Genomic DNA, 25312 nt, shown 5'->3' with positions numbered 1-25312 from the left:
TTTAGAAATGTATTATTCCTAGGGGGAAGAGCCACCTCTATATAAGAGGCAGCCAGAGCCCTGATCTGGGAGAGAGTGGTTTTGTTACAGAGGAGGTAACAGTGATTTGACAAAAAGAGTATTGAATATTGTGCAAAGTTTGAGTTATTGAAGAACTCATTTTTGGTCCTATTTTTTGTTTTTGTTTTGGTACTTGTATATATAGCATTTTTGCTTCATTTGCTTTATTTTATTTGTTTATTTTTTGGGGGTTTGTACATATTGCCACGGTTTGCACCTGGTGAGCAGGAGAATAAAAACTAGGGCCGGGACTTTAACACGTAAATTAAGATTAATTAATTACACAAAAATTAACGCGTTAAAAAAATTGACGCATTTTAATCGCACTTATTTTTGCATCGCGGAACATTTCTCACTGGATGAGTTTCAGGCGGACCGATTATACTGGAGCACCAACTAGCGTTCATGAGTTCAGACAACAACAAACCACAGTGAACATGAAGGAAGAAGCTGTTGAGAGCGCTTTGGTTGGCCCCGTGGATGATGGGTCATTTAGTTACTAAAAACCAACGGATGTTCTGAATGTACTTTAAAGTATTGTGTTTTACTTAAAAAACCAAAGTATTATAGCTTACAGAAGGTCTACCTACCTATAGGCTACCTGAATTTCTTAAATGTACTATATTTATAAATATGCTATTGCTACACTTAACGGCAAAAATTGCACTGGTCTTTTGGACTTGAACAAAAATAAACAATATTTTTGTTGCTTAAGCTTATGTATTCAGTCATTATTCAATGGTATACTAAAAATCCATGTGAAAAAAATTACTTCTCACTGTTCTCAGGTCAAATATTTATTTGCGATTAAAATGCGATTAATTTCGATTAATTAATTAATTACAAAGCCTCTAATTAATTAGATTATTTTTTTTAATCGAGTCCCGGCCCTACTCAGAACATTAATTTAGCCTGGATTTTTGAATTTTTGACGAGGTTGATAGAAGAACCCCGCAACACTACAGTTGGGCTTTTCAAGCCACAATTGCTCGAAATTGTATATATAAAGTATATTTGGACTGATTTTAAGACATCATTGGTTTTTCCAGTGCCTAGATATTTTTTTTTACTTATTTAAAGAATTCTTACAAAGAAACATTTACTTACTGCACTGGAAGATAATTTGACTTGTTTCGAGCATGTATTTGCTTAATTCTAGTTCATTTGGTTTTTGCAGTGTGAACACTGTTCTCCACAACATGAAGAAGCTCTCCACCTAGTGGTGATTTTAAAATAGCCAGCCATGAATGGGCGTGTCAGTCTAACCCTTATTCTGACGTGGTCAGTCTAAGTCTGCAGTGAGTACTTCTTACTGTAGCTGCTTTGCTCTCCAGGTCAGAGCCTCCAGCAATGCTGAAGCCCAGCCCAATTCCCTCATCTTTATGCAGAATCACAACATGGATGTCCAGCAGTTGCTGTGGAAAAAAAGAAGCAGATTTATTGCAGTTTAGTTGTTCTTTATGTGACTGGCTCTGAGTAACTGGTTTACTACCACCAGCCATTGTTCACACACTGCAAAAAGTGTGTCTAAAACATGATAAAAACACTAAATCTGAGGGAAATGATCTTGCTGCATGAACAGATAATTTCACTTGACAAGATTTCTTAAATTAAGATTGTTAAATCTAGAAATAAGAATGTTGAACGCTTAAAATAAGAATGAACTCTTAAAACAAGATAGATCAGTTTTGGACAGAACTAGTATTTTGCAATTGGGGGAGTTACATTTTACAATTATTAATACATTTGATAACCAATGTTTAGTATATCATAACATTGATATTATCATATTTAACATTCAAGCCGTATTGTGTTTTAAGTTTTTCTTTGCATTGCAGGGATGCAATCTATTAAATAACCTGTCTATAAAATTTGGTTATACAAAGTGATATTCTAGGAGTTTTTTGTTCTTTTTCTTACCTTCAGTGTCTCTTCATCCAGAGCTTTGACTTCCTGGATCATCCTCTGTATTTCCTGTGAGGGGATGGCTGAGATGACAGAGTGAGCACAAGCAGTAGTGACTGCTGGCTCATCGTGAGACCCTCCCTCCCCTCGCTCAATGGTGTACTCTCTCAGTGTGGCTAAGCTGGGTTTGAAATGATAAAAACACATTGGAGATGAGGATTTCATATGTGTAACACACACATCTGATCATTTAGATAGATAGATAGATAGATAGATAGATAGATAGATAGATAGATAGATAGATAGATAGATAGATAGATAGATAGATAGATAGATAGATAGATAGATAGATAGTTACAGTGTAGCAGCAGCATTACACACAGAGACAATAACAACACAATTAAATAAAAAGAACAACCTAGGCATACTTCAAGCAATAAAATATAAAAATACAATAAAAAATATAGTGTCTACAGAAGGAGTATGTATTTAGGAGTAGAATGTGCAGAATAAATATGAATATGCAGTATAAAAATGTTGGTGCCGTGAAACAAATCAGGTGCAATGAACAGTGTGCATAAAAAACACAAAGTGCGTAACGACTGTATGTAATGAACCAGACTATTATTTGTTTTTGGACAGTGTGATGGCATGTGGCAGGAAAGATTTTTTTATATCTACCATGCCAGCAGGGGAAAAAAACACTTGTGTGTCATTATTCATGAGCAACTTTATCATAATAACGACTTGGTTTATAAAAAGATACTCAATATTTTGAGATATGAGGCTATATAAGGCTACATTTTTTATCTTATTTTTTCTTCTACTGGCAGAAATGGTTTCCATAATAATAAATAACCTTTACAGTTTTTAAATGATTGAGAATTTATTTGAACACAAAATAAAAGATGAACATTTAAAAACAAACGAACAACAATAAATACAAGACAACAACACAAAATAAAACAACAAGACTCAACACTTATTTGTGTTCAAAAGGAGCCAAAGCTTATTAAATCCCACCCCTTCTCCCTATGTTAATTTACGATATTCAGTCATATAACAACAATAATATTTATATATATGTATGTATAACACATAGTAATGTAGTTTATAAACTTGTTATTACCATTATTAACACACATAACTTGTTATTAACTAACAAACACATAAGTACACACAAAAAAGAAAAATAGTAATAATACATTTAAAAAATAAAATGTCAATAAATCTGAATGTTTTTTTCTTTCTTTTTTGCTACTGTTGAAATTTCCATTCCAGACCGAAGATTTAGAATTTTATTTGATGTCCGTTTTCATCCCTATATCGTGTGAAGAAATGCTTTTTATATTTGATAAGTGTTTTTATATTTGATTTTGAAGTGTTACAGTGACACCTTCGATTTAATAATAAACTCTATTCAACAATAGAAGCCAAAGTTCTTGAACATTAAACTTTGTTTGAAAACAAGAAGCTGTACAAGAAGTTGGTAGGTTGGCAAGATGATGGTAATTATACTGATGAAATGATGGCAACAATGCTATAGTGACTAGACAGTATATAATAATAATAATAATAATAGTACAGTATATAATATATAATATAATATGTAATAATAAATAGTAACAATATAAAATAAAAATAAATAAAATAATTATAAATAAATCTGAATGTTTTTTTTCTTTCTTTTTTGCTACTGTTGAAATTTCCATTCCAGAATGAAAATTTTGATTTTTATTTGATGTCCGTTTTCATCCCTCTCGTCCCCAACATTAAACTTTGTATGAAAACAAGAAGCTGTTATAGAAACGGTGCATCTCAATAACAGCAGTTCTGACAACTAAAAACTTGGTACTGCTTTCCTGCTAAAACAGGAAGTAATGTTGCTTTTTCTTTTTTCAACTTGAACCACTTCCTTCTAAATATAAAGCAGACACAGTATGCCTTCTGGGTGTGAGTCCCTGTAAAAATAATATTATAAATAAGTGGTATTTGCCCACACCCTCTCTGTGGAAGTCTTACCTAACAGAGAAGCCTCTGTCAGCGCTGTCAAGTGCATGCTCACTCTCCTGAGGGTTGGTAGCATCCGGTCCACAGGGCTCCTGCAGGCTCGGGGAGTGAGAGTTATCATGGCAGGGATGGATGGGTTGAGAGCGCATCAATGCTTGTGAAACCTGAAACAAAAACATCATATTATCATAGAATAAAACACAATTAAAATGTGGTTATTCTTGTGTCAAACAGTGAACCTGGTCTCACAGGAATCCGTGAAATAGCCGTGATTCGCTTAACTCAAAATCCGTGGAAAAGCCACGGAATCACTCAAATTTCCGTGAAACTGACACGGATTTCGCTACAATGCAAGTTAATGACAGTCATATCCCGTGGCTATTCCCTGGATATTTGTTCCTATTGGTTTGTTCCAAGTCACGTGACTTTCAAGGTCCTGGCGGTCAGAACAAAAAACATGGCGGACAGTTGTCTCATTTTTTTGTGAAAAAATCAATATTTTGACTTAGTTTCTGCATAAAAATGGATTTTGATCACATTTCTAGCAAGAAATATATGTTTTATTTTCTAAATATTCACTCAGTGAATGTACATAATCACTTTGTATGTTGGAATAGCCACGGGATATGACTGTCATTAACTTGCATTGTAGCAAGTTTCACGGATTCCTGTGAGACCAGGTTGCAACCAGTATGAGGATACTGCAAAGACAATTAGATAAGAAATGAAGTGATATATATGTACACTGCAAAAAAGGTGTGTCTAAAAAAAAGATAGATAAGACAGATAATTTCACTTGACAAGATTTCTTAAATTAAGATTATTAAATCTAGAAATAAGCATGTTGAATGCTTAAAATAAGAAATTAACTTTTAAAACAAGATAAATTATCTAACACTTCTAAATCTAAAGTTTTTTTAATCTTTTTTTTTTCAAACTTCTCTTTATTGTTTTTTTTTCTTTTGTTCACATACAAAAATAAAGAAGGCACATGTTCATTTATGCTTGAAATCAACACGAAAGAACAGAATGATAGTGGAAAAATAAAAGCAATAAAAACACACAAAAAACAAAAACAAAACAAAAAACAAAAACCTAGGTGGAGTCAATTCAAATATCAAAACAAAAATAAGGTTTACAAATAAAAGAGATTTAAATATTAATAATACAACTCGGAGGATGTCAAGTTTTACTAATTTTTCATGGGGTTATATTTAGTATAATAGTCCATAAATGGCTGCCATTTTGTGTAAAAGGTATCTTACCTCTCAGGGTGAATTTTATTTTTTATAACTGCAAATGTTTCATTATATCATTCATTAAAGCTTGATAGACTGGAGGATTTTTTTATTTCCAGTTCAGCAGAATTATACTTCTCGCTTAAAGTGTAAATTTTTTTATCTTGGTAAGAAACAAATAATTGTCAGGTCACTCTGCTCGGGCCAGTTCATCGCTGCTTGCAGCTTTAATTTGTCTTGTTTTAAGAGTTAATTTATTATTTTAAGCGTACAACATGCTTATTTCTAGATTTAACAATCAATATCTTAATTTAAGAAATCTTGTCAAGTGAAATTATCTGTCCATTAGGGCTGGGCGATATGGCCCTAAAAGAACATCACGATATTGCAGGCTATTTTTGCGATAACGATATTCTTGATGATATTAGGAAATACTTAAAAAGATATAGAAAATATGATTCTTTTTTTAGACTGTATAAATAAATAAAAATCTAAAATGTAGTTTGAAGTGCAAATCTCAACAGTTGCCAAATACAAAAAAGTTACTCTTGACTCTTGAGTATGAGCAGATAATAAAAACAACCATTTAGGGGTTCCGGGGGCATATTTTAATGACATTTTGTAAAGGAGAATAAAGGCTCTTATATGTTTTATTCAAGGCATCTTATTTTGACATTCTTCTTGTAAATTCTGTGGTGGATTCTGCGAACACATCCATGTGCTCTTATTTTGAAAGCTGCATGTGTTTAGCTACAGGGAGTAAGTTACTTTTTGTGATTAAAACAACTTTAACCACTACATCAAGAAGTAGGAACGTTGTCAATATCATTATATGCATTTTTTTAACCATAAAAAAAATATACCGATATTATCGTGAACGATACGATATGGCACACCCCTACTGTCCATGCAGCAAGATCATTTCCCTCAGATTTAGTGTTTTTATCTTGTTTTAAGACACACCTTTTTTTTGCAGTGTATGTATGTATATATGGAGGGAAAGAAAATAATAATTAATATTTATAGAAAAGAATATTAAAATCCTTTCATGCCATGTGACATGTGTTGTGTTAATATTACAACCTATATGGGTGAAAACATCAGGGCACATAGAGTGCATATTATGAAAAATATTACATTCTTGTTTACTATAACTGAGTTATAGTTTATAGTAGTTTTTGTTATTTCCATCAATATTATTAACAAAAAATCAAATAAAGGTAATGGTTAAATTATTATTCAATCTGTCCACTGTAAACATCATCACAATATACTTTGACCTGCTGTATATATATAAGCTATAAGCTATGCAATAAGATATGATCTTGCATGTTCATGATAAAAATATCAGGATATATATCGCATATATATCTATATTCAGTCATTCAGTTCAGATAAATATATCGGTATATGACTTTTGGTCCATATCACCCAGCTAACCCTAACCCTAACCCTACCACTGTGTGAGATTTTTTTCTTATCAAAGAAAAAAAAAAAGGTTAGAGGCTGTACAGATGTTAAAGCCCTTTGAGGCAAATTTATGATTTGGGACTGTGTCATCACATGACATATTACCTGGTTACTGAAGGCGAGGATTTTCCCAAAACTCTCCCCCTCTCCACCTCTCAGGGGCTTCATGTCTTCTGATGGAGCAGCACTCAGAGTCTTGCTCAATGACTTTCCTTGGTTCTCTTTTCCCTCCTCCTCCGTCCCCTCTGGAGGACTTTCCTCTTCAGCTGGACTGGATCTCATAGATGTCACAGGGGGTGGTGCTTGGTCCTCTGTGGACCTGGTCAGACCTACTCTTTCTAGCTCAGACTCCTGTTTTGATGGAACATTCCTCTCATTAACAACTGGAGCTGAATGAGAATCATGTATTCCTGAGCCCAGATCACTGCTGACGGTGTCAGAAAGTGGGACATCTTGGATAGCGGGACTTCCGTTTTCAGTGTACGTGGCTGTTTTTTGACGACAAGCTTCAGAAGTAGAGGAGGTTGTAGAAGAGACATTTGCATTGTTTGTCTCTCTAACTGGTGCAGGTTGGTTCTCCTGGATCTCTTCTGAGATGATGTGTTTGTCCTTCTCATAATCTCCATGTGAGTTAGGGGGACTCCTGGACTCCTTCTCCACAGGGAGAGAGACTGAGGGGGCCACAGGCCTCCTGATTCCCCCCTTCTCTGGACCCTCTGGACTGGAAAAAGTCTCAAATGAGGAGATCTTTTGTCTGATTGAAAGGTTGTTTGAAGAAGAAGCAGATCTGACTTTGAAGCTTCTGTTGGAGCCCACAGCAGGCCTCTGATCCACCGGTTTGCTTTGTTTCTTCTGATCCTGCTCACCCCGAATTTTCTTCAGACTCTGGCGAAACCATGCAGGCTTGGGAGCCACAGGGGGCGCCGTCTTTCCTCCTGGAGGAGTTTCAGATGTATTTTCAAGAGTCGTGTCAGACGGAGGGTCTGAAGATGAATCTGTGGATGTGCCACTGGGCTCGGGTGTGTTTTCTTTGTCACTCATTGTGGCCGGCTCGCTGTGGTTGTTGGTAGCCTGTGTCTTGTCTGCAACAGGGATGCCAGGCAGCTCTTCAGGGGAGCTGTCTGAGAGGCGAACCCAGGGATCCTGGAGTTGTTCTTTGGTGTGTTGGTCAACACGAGCCTGTCTCCTTAGAGCTCCTCTCTTTTGCTGTGAGCAGAACTCAGCTGATGAATCACCTGTACACACAACAAGATGACAGTAGAAAAGTGTGAGAGTTGGCCAAGTGTGTCACACATGTTCATGACTCTTCTAGCAACATTATTTCTGTAAAAACAACAAACAATATCCTAAAACCGTTTCATCTGTGCTCAGATTAGGGTTGTCAAAAGTATCGATACTCAAAAAAGTATCGATACTAAAACGTTGTATCCGGAAACAATATTCATTTTCGAAAGTATCAAGTATCTGAAGCTTGTTATCATAGTTGCAGTTTCTTTTTGCACAACTGTCTTTATTATAAATATTTAACCTGTGGTTCTGTTAATTTTTACATGTTGCATTTTTCTTGTTAATAAAAATGTTTCTGTTAAATTTTGGGCTCTTTGTTTTTATCCTGGTGGTATCGAGTATCAAATATTTTCCTGAGTATCAGTATCGAGTTGAACATTTTAGTATCGTGACAACCCTAGCTCAGATTATACACCCAGCCGGTACACTGTAAAAAAACAAAACTGTTGTTTTCACGGTAAAAATACAGCAGCTATGGTTGCCAGAACTTTACCGTAATAAATACGGTGCAACTTTTTCAAGACTTTGCTGTAAATTTACAGTCAAATTCTAACAGTAACTTGCTGTATTATGATTGTACAGTATATTGCTGTGAAAACAATGCATTGTGGGAGTTATCATGATTGCTCAGGGATTCCAATGGTCAAAATTATATTTTTACAGGAATTTACGGTTTTCAGCTGAGCATGTCGGGAAAATAATGCCGTTATTTTCAAGAAGAAGAAAAGTTTTATTTTATTTAATTTTTGTCTGGGCTGAAATAATCACAATGTGTTTTTTTCCCCCCCAGTAATACTAATATACAGTTTAAATGGATTAGTTGTAACATAATTTAGAGTTAAACATTTAAACATCACGCTATTGTTTTTCTTCGTTACGAGACAGTTTGTCAGTAAATTGACCTGTATTTCTATAATACAGTAGCCTGGGTATACCCAGACTGCCTTGCGCGCTCAAATTTAATTTCGAACCTTCAGGCGGTCTGGAAACCAAGGCAGTTTCTTAGCCCTGTTTTAGGGATCCAATCACAGAGCGGGGAGGGACGGCAAGACGATGACGCGTACTACCCGGCACTTGGAAGCTTGTAGTTTTCTTACGGATCCAACATGGCTGCTGCAGACGCAAAACTCTCTTTAGCTGTAGATGGTGTTTTAAATAGTTTAGAGCAAAAGTTGAAAGGCGAAAGGTCTCTCGGCGGCTCCGCTGTCCCCCGGCTCGTAGCGATAGCCGGTAGTGGGGCTATTAGCCGCTAGCGGCGCTAATCACCGGCGAGCTACGAGCCGGGGGACAGCGGAGCCGCCGAGAGACCCGCAGCAGCTTGTTTATTGCCCATAAAATCAGTGGATGTGTGTGGCTGAATGACATGAGTGGGAATAAAGCGTGAAAATAAATCTTGCAGAAAGCGAGAAAACTGGAGAAGCAAAGCAGCAAGCAACACTCTCTCACAGACACACACACAACAAACATCCATTTCTGTTGCTCTACTACGTCATCTGGTATAACTCATACGATTGGCTAAGAGCTACCGACGCTTTTGATAGATATTCTAAGCGCCCAATAAACGGCTCCGGAGGATCGTAAACCACACCTTCTCTACGGAGAAATGAATGGTTGGTTGAATCACTACATTTTAGTGGTGAGAAATATTTGTAATAAATTTAGTCATGGATTATTAACATTTAAAATGTTTGAAATAGGTTTTTTTTCAAATGTTTGAATTTTGTATGTGTTTATCAGTTCCAAAGTTTAATAAATCAGACACTGATGGCACAGCACTCTGTTTTTAAGTTGTTGTTTTTTTCGAACCAAAAATGCTTTGACCTGGTTAGGGTGTACTTGTCTGAAAAAATATTTCACAGGGGTACATCACTGGAAAAAGGTTGAGAACCACTGGATTAGAGAATGGGGTTTAGTGTTTTAGGGTTCCGTTTCTGAAAAAATGAAATGAAATTAATCTAGCATGAAATACTGCATACTGTAAGTACTGTGAGTTATACAGTAATACAGAAGAGAGATTTGTTCTCATGTCTTTGTTCTTGATCACTAACCCTAAGACCTTAATTCACATCACAGGCTTTGGAGGATAAGCCCTCTGGTGTGCTTCCTCTGCCAATACATTGTTATAAACATTAAACTCATCTGTGCCTGCCATGCAGTCTAAATGGTTTTTATTCTGGTCAGCTGGTTAAATCACATCACAAGTGAGAGCAGTTTCGAGGCGATGGCCCTCATATATCAAACGGACGTAGAAACGAGCGCAGATCTGAGTGTATATTTCGTCGTAGGACGGGGTTCATGTGTGATTCATCAAATGTTTGTTGATAAATGTGGCGGCTGGAAACAAGCGTCATTTGAATGTCACGCCGTAAAGATTATGACACTGAACGGCGCAATACGGCCAAAAAGAGGATTTTTTTTCCTTTTTCTTTTTTTTTTAACTCACCTTTATTAGCAAAGTGCACCGTGACAAATAACAGCAGGAGGAAATAGACATTTTACAGAAATACGCAGCAACGGAGGTTTATGAAATAAAGTACTTATAGTTATATACTTAAGTTCGGTGAATATTTTACATATGGAGCACAGACTTAAAGTTTTCACAGCTTTTTGGTTGAAGGAGGTAAACAATGTTTGAAAGTAAGTTTTAATCCAAAAGAAGAGGAATTTCTCAGAGTCAGAAAGTGAAACGCTGACGTCCAACAGCTGCAACACAACAAACTGGTTTTGTTTGGCAGCATAAAAAGAGAAAAGGAAGGAAATCAGTGGTGCTGTCAGCAGAGTAGCAGTGGAGCATTCAACTCCTGGTGAGGTTGGAATATTTCATTTATACATCGTGATACATAAAGCCTAATAGCCTTTATAATATGCAAATATTATTATCATTATGATGGAGAGATATTATTAACTTCTTTACATTTACTAATAATGATGTCCTAGTCAGAGCAGCGTGTGTCAGCGCTGATTGGAAATGTTTCTATTGGGTCAGAACCGCTGGTGAAGGAGACGCTGACGCTCCGGTGTCCAGCAGGATAATAATAATAATAATAATAATAATAATGATAATAATAATAATAATAATAATAATAATAATAATAATAATAATAATAATAATAATAATGACGTTAAACAGCAGAAGACAACAACATTCAATATCCACGGCTAGTATTCTGTTTAAAGAATTTCACGGTCGCAGGGTGTTTATTTTAAATTATGTTTTAATAATAAATGATGTAGCCTAAACATGTTTTAGTTTGTCACCATTAAAAAATCAAAACCCCACAGAGTTTTATCAGCTCCAGGCATCGATACAATAGTCTAAGATCAATTCTCTGACTCAGACGAGTGGACTTCACGCTGACTCAAATTTGTGAACACGAGCTGAGAGCAGACTGAGAACTGATCGTATCCACTTTACACTCACTTTCTGTCGTATGCTCGTTTGATAAATGAGGGCCACTGTGTGTAAACACTGATAGCTGTATTCATCTTAGGTTTAACATTTTGCAACACGATTGCACCACGGTACAAAATGTGTTTCAGCAAGTAAAATTGCGGAAGATACTTCAATAAATGGGTAATAGTAGTATCAATGAGGGCCAATATCAAACAAAAGTGTTATCTCATGAATTCAAGTACATTTATATCAAACTACCAAAAACTAAATTACAATAAAATGGCTATGGCAGTACAACAAAACAAGGAAACAGTTTTGCCTACATCTCTGTGAGGCTAGACTTAGACACTTGCTTTGAGCTAAATACTGATATCTGCTTCCATATGCACACATGGACAATATTAATAATGCTGTTTAACAGCCTAGATAACAACTAAAGCAGGTGAGTCCAGTTGGACTGCATCACTAAATTATATTTCCTGGCACATTACAATCTGCCTCAAACAGGAAATGGAACCTCAGTTACTTGCAATTGAAATACTGAAAACCACAGCAGCTTGCTGTCACATTGTTGAATCAACTGCCTAATTAATCATTCCATTCTGAAGTTGCAGGTGCTTAATTGTAACATAGTAGTTAGTAGTGTGTTACCTGTGTGTAGTCTGTTGTTGGTGCAGGCTGCAGTGTCTGGGTGAGTGAAATCTTTGGTCCCCTCTGACTCTTCTCTTATCCGTTCTCCTTCCTGCTACACAAACAGGAAGTATGTGTCATGACAGCTTGTTTAGTATCAACCACAGAGAGCTGCAATAATGTACCCTGCTTCCGCTCAGACATCGTCTACATCACTGCTACTGCTTTAACTCCATTCAGTCAGCAGCAGGCCCATGACAGAAGCAACAAGCACAATGCATACAGGCAGCGGTTCAATTGGAATTTGTGAGGAGGGGGAAATCCCTGTAATAATCCACCTGACCAGGCAAAAAATACCCCAAATTGTAGGAGTTGGCAACACTGTGACACTTGGGTGCAGTCTGGAAGTCAGGAGACAGAGCCCTGCATTTGACATGCACTGCTTCCATGCAGACATGCACACAAACACACACAGATTTATGTAAAAGCATGTATAATAAGTGTAAGGTTCAGATATTAAAGAGTCCTGCTAGTTGTGATTGGTTAATGGACTGACGTGATGGGTAACAAGGAAGTTGTCTAGTTGTTTTTTTTTACTTTATCAAAGCAACACAATGCAACACATCAACAATACAACAACAATACAAAATGGCGTCAGGGGGTTTCAACAACACACAGGCAAGTCCTCATACGAAAAAACTGTAAAGTTTACATAAATTCAAAGTTTTTACAGCTTTCAGGTTGGAAGATTTCTTAATAGATTCAATATACTGTTTGGTTTCATTTACAAAAACAAGAAAGAGAGGTTTTCGATTAATGTAGCGACATTTATGGATATGCCATTTGGCCAATTGTACTATAAGATTGATGATATAGTATTTATTTTCCTTTGCAGAAGGAAAGTCGGTGAAACCAAACAGTATATGTTCGAAGCACAGTGACAAATGAGGTTCAAACGAAAAAGAAATCAGGTTACAAATATCTTCCCACAATTTAGCCGAGAAAGGGCAAGACCAGAATAAATGAAAAACGTCTTCAGGGTGTCCTTCACAGAAAGAGCAGTTTAAGTCTATGTCTTTCTTAAATCGTTGTAAAAAAAAAAAAAAAAACTTTAGATGGGTAAATTCTGTGAATTATTTTAAAAGATACTTCTTTAATCTTATTATTGATTATATATTGAGCAGGTAAATTCCAGATTTTTTTTCCAGTTAAGGTTATTAATCAGGTTATTCCAATAGGTTGTTACATATGGAGTTGATACGACTTCTTTCTGAAATAAAGAGCGTATATTACGGTTACTATTGCGTGTAGAGGAGAAACAAATTTTTGCCAATTTCAAGTTTGGTTGGATCAAAGGGCAATAATGATGGATTTTGTATTAATGTACTTTTAAATAACATAATAAGTTGGGTAGTTGTGGTTGTGAAGCTGCCTGAACATGAAGAAGTGTAAAGTGCTGCTGACTAAATATATACTGTATATGTCTTCTTCTTGCTGTCTCAAGAGTGATCTAACCACCGTACATTGAACCCTCATGTTACATAAGCAAAAGGTAGGTTAGCAGGAACAGTTCAACATTGTACTGTAATTAAAATTCTGTAATGAAATCTCCCAAAGGACTGATTTCCAAGATCTATTCTTCCCTTCTTTACTCTGACTCTTCAGGCTATTTACATGACATTTAAATATGTAGACTGGGATAAGATATGCAGCCGAATTTTACCTAAATGTACTTCCATCTCTATACATGAAGAGAACTTTACATTTTTTCACCAAACTTATTACACACCAGTTCGCCTCCAGAGAATGAGAACACCCCCAACCCAAGGTTATAATATATTTGTTTATATGTTTGGATTTTTCATTAGTTTAAGATTTTAATTTCGTTGAGATTTTTTGTTTCCAAATTCAGTTAGTTTTAACTCATTTTTAGAGTGAGTTTGCTAGTTTTTATTTTTTGGAAAATGCTTAGTTTTAGTTTAGTTTTTATTAGTTTTAGTTTTTTTGTAATGGGGTATTTGTTGGGTGAGAGATTCAAAAAGTCACAATAAATGTTTCCTTTATTTCCTTTGTCTGATCCATCTCAGCCCCAATAAGTTTCTTTGGTCATAAAACCAGATAGATGAAATATGTTTCATATCAACCAAAAAGGTTTAGGTGTGAAAAAAGTTGACAAAGACGAAAACTAAGAACATTTTCACTATAATTTTAGTTAGTTTTGTAACCACAAAATACAGTTTCAGTTAGTTATCGTTTTTTTAAAAACTCGTTTTTATTTTTGTTTCAGTTAACGAAAATCTATTTCAATTCTTGTTTTCGTTATTTCGTTAGTTTTCGTTAACTATAATAACCTTGCTCCAACCTTTGTTATGAATGTAATATACACAAAGGTATATTTATCCACTTGTTTTGGTCATGTGACTGCATCCAGACTTTGTGGAAGGGGGTCACTCTGTAATCCAGGAGGTCACTAGTAAACAGTTTTTGTTGACTCCTTCTTTCTATCTTCTTAATCATGCTTCAGACAATTTCTCGGGCTCGGACACCAAATCTCTGTTGATAAATCTTTTGTTTTTGGCTAAAAAATGTATGTTGCTGTGGTGGTCAACTCCCCAGATCCCTCCAGTCGACATGTGGATATGACAGATTACTGCTCTGATTCCTCTGGAGAAGTTGACTCATGACCTTAATCACAAATCGGACAAGTTCTGGAGGATCTGGGAACCATTGCAGTCCTTTTTGCAGAAGCTAGAACTCTTCATATCTTATGCATGTGCTCTTCGTTTCCCTGTCTCCTGTCGTTTTTTTATTTACTTATTTACTTTATGTATAAATAAAAATATATAGCGAATCGCTCACTGTTAGTTTGGGATGGGACTTCTTTCGTTTTGTTTTGTGCTTTGTTGTCTGAATTTTTTTCTAACATTTGTGCTTATAAAAATGAAAAACCAATAAAAAGAGTATTAAAAAAATTCTGTAATGACACTGACAGTGTTGTTTTGGTGTTCAGCATGCGTTCACCAGACAAACAGAAGCCACATCACTTCACATACATTACGTATTAGTAACCTCAGGATCTTCCGTAAGGCCTTATACATACTGCTGAAGAACTGCAGCCAGTGGAAAGGAGAGAAATGTGTGTTGGATGTTAATATTTTAAAAGCATAATTGGTACATTGATGGAAACTGGATTAATATAAGAGGGATCGGCACATTGAGGGAGTAGCAGGCCTCCCCTTCAACTCTCAGAATAGAAGTTAAAAACAGACTGTGATGCAGATAGAGTTGTCCCCTTCTGTAATCTCACACATACATCTTTAATTAGACACTGATCTTAGACACTGTTTGGTAAATAAATGACCTATCTAAAGAGCACCTCTCAGTAGCACCTCATAGTTTACTATGACATCATATGTCTTTCCCTTTCAGTGTATTTTCTTACGTCTATGACATGTGAGATTGGTTTCTATATTCACATCCCACTTCCTGGTTGGCATCTGGGTCAGGTTTAGCTATTTTGTTCCGTAAAACCTCAGGCCGCTAAAGTCAAAGCCTGTGGTATCAAAGGAATTAACTCTCCTGTGTGACATGAGAGATAATGTATAATCATATGAAGCTTTTTAACGTGGTCAGACCTAATGTTCCCTGCTCGGGAAACATAGGTCCCTTTTGTAGAAAAAATGTCCTATGTTCCCCGTTTTTCCCAATAAGGGTCCTATGTTCCCCACTGTTGCAGGGTTAGGGTTAGGGTTAGGGTTAGGGTAAGGGTTAGTTTGAGACCTGCATTTTTTCTACCCCTGACCTAATCTTTCCTTCTCTAGGCTTATTTGCATATGCGCGTCAAACAGCCTGTAGGTCTACATAGGCTTATTTGCCATAGAATTTGGCAGTAATGCTGGAAAAAATAACAGACCGGGGAACATAGGACCCTTTTTGGGAAAAGCGGGGAAAAAGGGTCCTATGTTCCCCAGTCTCATACAAAGAGGGGAACATAGACACGCTCCCTTTTTTAACTAAATATAATCAAGAGCAAAGGCTAGCAAATGTGCAAAAAATACAGTCAACAGAAGTGAAGCCCTTTTTACGAATAAAGAGTAGTTTACCTGGCAGCTGGTGTGTGATGAGGACTCCAGTCCTCCATCTCTAACTGGGGATCCTGTACTGGAGCCACTGGAGTCTCCATTATAACCCTCCTCACTGGTCACATCCTGAGGCCAGCAGTATCGATGTGTAGCAGCACGCACCCTGCAGGTGGACTACACACACACACACACACACACACACACACACACACACACACACACACACACACACACAGGCATCAGGCATGTATATTTGTGTTAACTGGCACATGTTATATGTTATAAATGAGATTTAGTTATTAATTGTGTTTATGGTCAGATGTTCATTTGGTTGGCTTTTGCACCCATTAAACCTAGTATGATATTGGATAGAGTATGCCATTTAATTAAATACAAACACTATTAATCGGGTGGCTTAGGACCAGATTTAAGAAGAATGGGGACATGCCAGACAAAAGCACCAATTTTTTTTCCACATGCTCTCTATCACCAAAGGTTTCAATTTTTGGTAGGAGCCACTTCATCAAGATTGTGGATCCAGATGGCAGCCACATAAAATCTATGAGAACCAATATCTCTTCCAAGCCACTTAGAAGGTTAATCTTGGTGTCAAAATCTACATTTTCTGGGTCAAGGAATCCATTAAAGCTATTGAGAATATCACAAGATGATTATTTGATCAAATGTTCACTTTTGCCATATATTTATGTAATTTCAAAGTTCCTAAGCGGTCGGACACATTAATATAGGTCATATACAGTGCATGACACATATTCAGAAAAATGAATAACATGCAAACATATATACTTTATTTGGCTGTTTGGACACAGTGTGCCTATTCATATTTAAATATGGCTTTACAGTATGGAATATAATGCTGAAATAATAGTATGTCCATACATTGAATGCTCTTCTGGCTCTTAACTCTCCTGCCACATGCATTTTGCAGTGAAGCCAGCTTTTAGTAGGAATAGAGGATAATGAAACTTTGTCTACAATAACTTTATTGTAACTCTCCAGTTTATTCATGGTACTAACCATGTTTTAGTAAAACCTTTTGTATTCTATTATTATAATGTTGCTATGTATAACTTTTTGAATTTTTTTTGAATGTATCCTCCCAAAACCTAGTATTATACTCCTGTGCGAGAAATGTCAGAGACTGCTGTACTCTGTCTCTTGCGGATGTTATCGTGTGCGTTTCTCATCCTTATAGGTATGGGTCAGTAGGGGCCTGCAACACCTTCTAGTAAGTTGAGAAGGCTGCTGTCAGCCATTTCAATGGCCTGTTGCTGTTTGGTTACATAGCACTTCTAGTTTTGTTTGGTTCAGTTTTCAAAACTACTGTTTAGATTTAGAAAAATAACAAGTACAAGTATAGTTTTAGGCACAAAATTAGCAAAAAAATGCAATCAAGTTTATTTAGAAAAAATATCTTAAAATACGTACATTATGCAAGTTGGGACATGACATAAAATTAGGGATAAAGTTACATTTTATCATCAACCCAGGTCTCCTTAATGCAAGTCCTGTATTTAAGGACCCATCCATTACCCTAACCTTCTTTTTTTGCAAAGATGCTGTTGCTCCTTCACAGTTGTACAATGTCACATCCTCCTTTGGTCCTGTATCAAATAATAAGGCCAGTAGAGGTGGTGCCTTTAAAAAATAGTAAAGCTGATAATGGCCTTTTGGACCTACTAGAAGGTAAATAATTCATGACAACACCAGGATTACAGAAGGATGGATGGATGGATGGATGGATGCATGGATGGATAGAAGGATGGATGGATGGATAGAAGGATGGATGGATGGATGGATGGATGGATAGAAGGATAGATGGATGGATGGATGGATGGATGGATGGATGGTTGAATGATGGACGGATGGATGGATGGATGGATGGATGGTAGAATGATGGATGGATGGATGGATGGATGGTAGAATGATGGATGGATGGATGGATGGATGGATGGATAGAAGGATGAATGGATGGGTGGATAGAAGGATGGATGGATAGATAGAAGGATGGATGGATGGATGGATGGATGATAGAATGATGGATGGATAGACGGATGGTGTATTACCTTGTGGCCCCTGAGGGCCGGATCCAGGGCCTGCTGACCGGACAGGTTAGCAGCAGCAGAGTTGTATGGGACATGATAGTCTTCATCAGGATACACAGGCACTGACAATCTGTTGTCCGACCATGTCTCTCTCATAGACTACACAAGAGGAATGGAACAAGGTTAATTAATTAATTAATTATTATTATTATATAAATAATCATTAAAATAATTTAAAATAAATAAATAAATAAATAATAATAATAATAATAATAATACATTTTATTTCAATAGCACTTTTCTGGATACACAAAGACACTTACGATAAGATGATGAGACAATCTACTTTTTAAGTGAATCAAATGAAACATAGGTCTCCCAACACATGTTAGACACTGTATTTTGTTTCATTTTACCGTTCACCATCTCCATCCAAGCTGCCACATGATTGGTTACCTTGGGTGTGTCTAGGCTGTGGACACGGGCTGATGGGTGATGGTGTGTGTTATGGAGACTGTGTATTGTGACGTGGTTGTGGTGGCTGCTGTTGGTGTTGTCGCTGCAGGACCGAGTCATGGTCTTCTGTGCTCGTTGAACTGTCAGCTGACTGAAACTCCTTTCCAGACAATGTTCACATCTCTGCCGACTCTGAGGGCAAGAATCCAGTCTACGGAGCCCTAGACCAAAAACATTCATTTAAAAAATTGTGCATTGTACAATTTTGTGAAAACCTGCTGACCTTAATGAATAAGAGATGTCATGAGACTGTATGCATCTCATACACTGCATATGTTATCATAATCTCATTCACACTTGATCATTTTGCAACAGTGAGCATTTGAAATGTGAATGTTGTTTCTACTGTATACTGGTGCCTAGTTATACATGGCCCCCCACAGACTTTTATGCCATCTGAAACTCAACTAAAAATGAATAAGGACTACCATTTATTTCAAATACAATTCAATATCTACTGTATAAATTCACTGAGAAATAAGTATGACTAAATATTTTTTGAAACTTTAAGGGGCAATCCATAGATACTACACACAAAGATCACACAGACTTCTGACTTTTGTGTCACGTTTGGAGCAAGCTTTCTAAAGTTTAAGAAAATAATTTCTGACGATCTGTGGCTATCTTGGAATGGTCTTGGAGATAGATTTATACATTAATAATAGGAAGTCTGTGTTACAAACTGGGGACTTTGAAAGGCATGGGCATTTAAAAGGCATGGTTTGATGAAAGACACAATTGTTTGTGTAAACCCCACAAGAAGTCCCCCAACGTGATGGAAGTAAAACACAAAATCAACTTTAATAACTCTGAAAGCAAAACATCCATCTGCAAACAAACAAAAAATTGTCATATGAATTGGTAGCATTTAACCCTTTGATGCACAACATGGGTCTAAAGTGACCCGACAGAGTTTTTATGTTCTATATCTTTGCAATAAATTATTTTCATCATTCAGTATTCCAGGTTTTCCTCAATTAGTTTGTTTTTGATCATCATACATCCTAATTTTATGTTTTCCCTTTTATTTTTTGAATAAAATCCCTTTTTGTGTCACTACTTTTCTAATGCACAACATGGTTCACAAATGACCAATATCCATTTTTTATCTAAGTAGCTTGCTAAACTAACTACTTAGCTAAATACTTAGCCAAGAAGTTAGCTAAGAAGCTTGCTAAGCTAACTACTTAGCTAACTTCTTGGCTCAGTATTTAGCTATGTAGCTTGCTAAGCTAACTACTTAGCTAACATCTTGCTTAAGTATTTAGCTGAGTAGCTTGCTAAGCTAACTACAGAGCCAACTTCTTGGCTAAGTATTTAGCTGAGTAGCTTGCTAAGCTAACTACCGAGCCAAATTCTTGGCTAAGTAGTTAGCTTAGCAAGCAAGTAGTTAACTAAGTATTAATACAAAAACATTTTTTATTCATAAAGTATGAGAAGCAAAATGGAAATAATGATCTGTTGTTATCAAAAACAAGATATTTAAAGAATACTTGGACTATTCAATCAAAAAATAAGTTGATATCAAAAGATGCATTAGAAAAGGTGTCCACATGTTGTGCATCAAAGGGTTAAGCTGTAGGAGATACGTCATCAAAAGTGTCTGTCTATCTCTTAAAACAATAAAATACTGGTCTACAAATGGTAGGCCTACCTGTAAACACTTTTTATATCACAGTTGAGCAAACAAGGACATGGAAGAAAACACGACCTTGAACAGAAATATGTGAATGCAGAAAATTACTAGTGAACAAAGAAATATTTCACCATCAATACTCCACTGGCTCTTATCCTTCCTCAGTTTGCTGTTTTCCACTGCCTGAGCAATAGCATCATTCAACTGCTGCTCTGATACCTGTGACACACACAAGATGGGAATGTATAAGTTAGGAAGATGAAAAGTACAAACATTTAAAGGAAGCTTATTAAGGTCAAGAAAGAATAACATATAGGCTAAGTATAAAACAGTTTTTAGATTTTTGTTTAAAAAGACAATATTTTAAATTTAGCCTTAAACTCCAAGATGTAGAAAGCTATTACTAAAAAAGCAGAATAGAAAATGAACTTTAAAATATTTTCTATTATCAGAATGTATGTTTGATATGTATGTATGTATGTTTGAGTATGGTGAGGGGTTAGGTGACTGAGGTGTTCAATGTCCTCAGGAGAAGTCACCCCAACAATTAAGGAGAAGCCCATCAAATGCCTGGGAAAAATGGTATGACTCTCTCAGTGACAAGAACAACATCTCCTGCATGGAAAAACATGCAGATGAAAGGCAGAAGAGGAGTGTCAAGCAAGTTCAAGTCCTGGCTCTATCAGCACAGACTGCTACCAAGGCTGATGTGTCTACTAACAATCTACAAAATACCAATGACTGTGGTAGAGGGAGTGGAGAGAAGAGTCAACAGGCATTTCAGGAGATGGCTCAGAATCCCCCCTACAGTCACAGCAATAGGGCTCTACATCAGATCAGGCCAGCTCCAGCTCCCATTCTCATCTGTGGTGAGACCTGGGCAGTGGATGCGGCAGTGGGGCAGACTGAAAGCACGCTGAGGTTGAACAGGACATTATTGAATATGTTCCCAGCCTTTGTTGACCTGTGCATGGGGCACAGGTCAACAAAGGCTTGTCTCATTTTTCATCCCTGCTTATTTCCCAACTTCAGAAAGAGCTTCTACTGACATTATTTCTCAAACTGAAACATTTTGAGGAAAACAGGTCACCAATATCAAATATGTAGTACACGCACACACACACACACACACACACACACACACACACACACACATTCTTGTACTTCTATCTTTGTGAGGCCCCTCATTGGAATAGTGAATTCCCTTGCAAGGTTATAAGTTTTAGAATTTTCATTAGTTTTAGTTTTAATTTCATTAGTTCATAGAATTTTCATGAGTTTTTAGAGTGAGTTTGCTAGTTTTAGTTTAGTATTTATTTTATGAAATGTTTAGTTTTAGTGTTAGTGTTAGTCTAATGGGGCATTTGTTGGGTGGGAGATTAAAAGAGGTCACAGGAAATTTTGCCTTTATTTCCTTTGTCTTATCCATCTTCATTACGTATGACAAAAGTTGACAAAGACAAAAATGAAGCACATTTTCACTATAATTTTAGTTAGTTTTGTAACCACACAATACAGTTTTAGTAAATTCTATTATCATGTAACATTTAACCCTTAAAACAAAGTGAAATCTCAAAAAAGCCTTTAAAAAAGTGAGGACCGACCGGAATGTCCTCACTTTGCAAAAATTTCCTCACTGTTGGTTAAAAACGTGTTCTGGTCCTCACTATGTAGGAAGTACAAGAACACACACACACACACACACACACACACACACACACACACACACAGAAGTCAGAATCTTCCGTCAGAACAGCATGTTGAAAGCCAGAGGAAGTGCTCCACAGTGAACCCATGAAGCAACATTTAACACTGAGCCCTGTTAGCCCAGAAATCTGCAATGATTAAGTGAAAAATGATTAAATGAGGTGAAGCTGTTGCATACTTTGGGGTCTGGGTGTCGACTGATGATGATGTGGACTGGACCTGCTGTGCACTGGCTCAGCACTGTGTAGACATCATTCAGGGCCATGTTGTATACCACAGTGTCGTTGATCTCCATGATCTCATCCCCACAACTAAAGTATGAGGAAGGAAAGTTCAGGAAAAGGTGTTGGATAGAAAGTACGAAGTAACATAGAAGGAGAGAAAAATAAGCTGATAGTGTGTACAAGAGTATGCACAAGTGTTAACCGAAGGACTAAGAATTTTTTAAGCACAAAATGTGACAAATTATATAAAAACTACTTAAATAGGCCTATATAAATGAAACCCCTTACTGTATTAAATCCACAATGCAATTAAGTGTATTTCAACAAAATTCAAAAAGTTGACAGTGCAATTCAGATGGACAATAGTTTTTAAAAGTATTCTATAAGAAACAAAGAAAGGGAAGCATTTTAATTACAGATTGTCACAAACACTATTTTCTGCTTTTAACCCCATATAATGTTATATGTGGTAGCCTATTGACTAAATTGTATTCCTTCACATGGCCTCACTGTCCGCTTTTAAAGAAATATTAAAACCCATTTTTATTCACTGGCTTTTAACTCAACATGAGCCTTTGCTCTGTTTTATTTTTTTGTTTTTATTTGTTCTTTGTGGGTTTTTTAAAAATTAAGATTCATTTTAAAATTGAGATTCATTTTAAAACCCACTTTTATTTACTGTTTTTTTTTACCCAGCATGAGACTCGCTTTGTTTTAGTTGTTTTTGCTTGTTCTTTGTTTTTATTGTTTTTATTGTTGGTTTGTCCTGCCATGTACAGCACTTTGTATCAGCTAACGCTGTCTTAAAGGGCTCTTTAAATAAAGTTGATTTGATTTGATTTGATATACTTACCGGTAGTCTAATTTAATTTAATTAAGTTTCATATCTGTGATTACATTTTATTATAGCAGGCGTTTTACTACTCTTGTAGTAATTTCTCCTTACCGCAGTCTACCATCCATGTGTGCTACAGATCCAGGAGACAGGGTGTGTATGTAGATCCCAGGGCACGCGTCACCAGATGGAACACAGCACAGTCCAATGCCCAGACCAACACCAGCCTCTGGGAAAATACACATGTTGTTTATTATGATGTTGTTTATCATTAATGTTAGTTTTATTACAAAAGAGCTTTAGTATTTACACCTCAATAAACCACAGTAAAGCTGTACAACAAATGCATTCATTATTGATGTGACAGATGGCCATTATTCATAACCAAAGCCTTAAATGATAGACCCTTAAAGGTCTGTAGGGGTGAGGCCCCATGACAAGCTTTGTGAAGACTGGCTAATGCTCCTTATACATCAGAAGACTTTGAAAAGATTTGGAAAAGACTCCTGGAAAACTATCGTGTCACACCTGCTCACATCTAAAGACAAGAGTTTAGAGTTTTTAGTCTCACACTGAGATTTTAGACAGGCTGTCAATCTTTCAGGGTCACTATTTACAAGACTACAACTAGATTCTTTTAGCAGTTTTTACCTACCATGCAATTTTTTCCCCATCATGCTCTGTTTAGTAAAAACTTACTAAATGGAGGAGAAGCAGCTTTTGGCTCCAGCTGCTCTAGTGTGTGCAGTGGTTTGTTTTAAAAAAAATAATAAAAAGAGAAGAAGACGCCACAAAATGCCCCTCACAAAGCTGAAAAAGGGTTTCTGTTTTTCTGACATGAAAAGTTGACTATTTTACAGTAAAAATAGATATAAGGAAGAATAAAGGAAAGGAACATTTAGGGTTCAATTCATGATATACATTTATGCCCTATTTAATTACAATGTGTTTGATTGAATAATTATATTTATCAGCTCTATCAACAGCTCATTCATTTAGTTAATCATACATTAATCATCCATTATTTATTACTTATTTATGTATACATTTATTTTTTACATTTTAACTGGGTCTCCTTACTGTTCTCTTTACTAAGAAACATCTAAATATATGACATCACTATATATTTATTTAGGACTGAGCTTACTAACATTATTGTGATGATCCTTTTTCCTGTGGAAGTGGTTTTACTTTTACTTGTCTGGAACCGGGGGACCGTTCCCCCTCTCATCTATTGGTTGGTGATTGTGTTACGTCACTGAGACTTGAGATAATATCAAACACGTTTGATATGATCCAAACCCAAGACTAGGAAAAGACTGATATGAAACAGAGCAGATTACTACCTTAAACTTAACCATGGAGATGATGGGAGCGCCTTGACTCCAGTAAAACTCTAAGATTTACTAAAGACTTTCACTTTTTACTCTGGGACTGGGGGAATCGTTTGGTGTAAGCCCAGCATTACATGGCTCAGAAGCTTCACATTTATAAAAAGCCACCATGACAAAGTGAGTGCATGGAGTTTGGAAAATTTAAATTTTTTTTTTTTTTAAATGATAAAATAACAAAAATCTTTTAAATATTGAATCAATAAGTGAGGTATTCTGTCCACCAAGGCTGACCTTTCTGTAGGATGATCTCCATCACGATGCGGTCTCTGGGTTTAGCAGGCTGACGTGGGACACTGAGTGCGTTACTGCAGCCATTGTTCAGGTAGTTGTATTCTCCCATGTCAGCGCTGGCCCTCACCATGGCTGTGGTGGAACTGAGGGAGCGGGACCTGCAGAGCTGAGCTACCTGCGACTGACCACACAGGGCCCCCACACGCAGGCTTGTCCTCACCACCACAGTCAGCAGGCCCTTCTTGATTTGCTGCACAAACATATTTCATGTTTCAAATCAATGCTTAACCCTCTGGAGTCCATCGATTTATTGAAAATACACATGTTTTATTTACAATATAACTTTATTTGTATATGATATGTAGACAAGCTGAGAAAGCCAGTTGAAAGTGCAATCATAGGAGCTTTCACAGTGTAAACTACAGTGAAAACTACTATCATTTTTAATTTATATGCAAAAAGACTGTTTTGTAGTTTTATTATTTATTATTTTTTTCTGCTGTTTTTGTGTGTATAAATGGTTAAAAATGGTTCCTGGCAGCTTTATACTTTAATTAAAACAAGCAGTACTGAATGGGCCCTCGCAGTCCACGCGTGTCGGGGCATGCTGCTGTCGGGGTGTGTGCG

The 25312-nt window shown here is 36.5% G+C and overlaps 1 protein-coding gene across 1 annotated transcript in view; it reads right to left on the bottom strand.

The window, feature by feature from the left end:
• Positions 1–25312, bottom strand: part of il16 (interleukin 16) — a 44452-nt gene that overhangs the window by 8113 nt on the left and 11027 nt on the right. Inside the window, exons 8-19 of the mRNA XM_059357578.1 lie at positions 24686–24935; positions 23172–23289; positions 22180–22312; positions 20426–20513; positions 18599–18819; positions 18164–18301; positions 16098–16250; positions 12016–12109; positions 6789–7918; positions 3988–4139; positions 1981–2146; positions 1374–1475 (exon numbers count right to left, since the gene is read on the bottom strand). Coding sequence (XP_059213561.1) covers positions 1374–1475; positions 1981–2146; positions 3988–4139; positions 6789–7918; positions 12016–12109; positions 16098–16250; positions 18164–18301; positions 18599–18819; positions 20426–20513; positions 22180–22312; positions 23172–23289; positions 24686–24935 — 2745 coding nt within the window. The remainder of the gene's footprint in view (positions 1–1373; positions 1476–1980; positions 2147–3987; positions 4140–6788; positions 7919–12015; positions 12110–16097; positions 16251–18163; positions 18302–18598; positions 18820–20425; positions 20514–22179; positions 22313–23171; positions 23290–24685; positions 24936–25312) is intronic.

This window comes from Centropristis striata, chromosome 2 (genome assembly GCF_030273125.1).
Source record: "Centropristis striata isolate RG_2023a ecotype Rhode Island chromosome 2, C.striata_1.0, whole genome shotgun sequence".
NCBI classification, from domain to species: Eukaryota; Metazoa; Chordata; class Actinopteri; order Perciformes; family Serranidae; genus Centropristis; species Centropristis striata.
The sequence above is the reverse complement of the archived record's forward strand: the minus strand, read 5'-3'. Positions and strand labels throughout refer to the sequence as shown.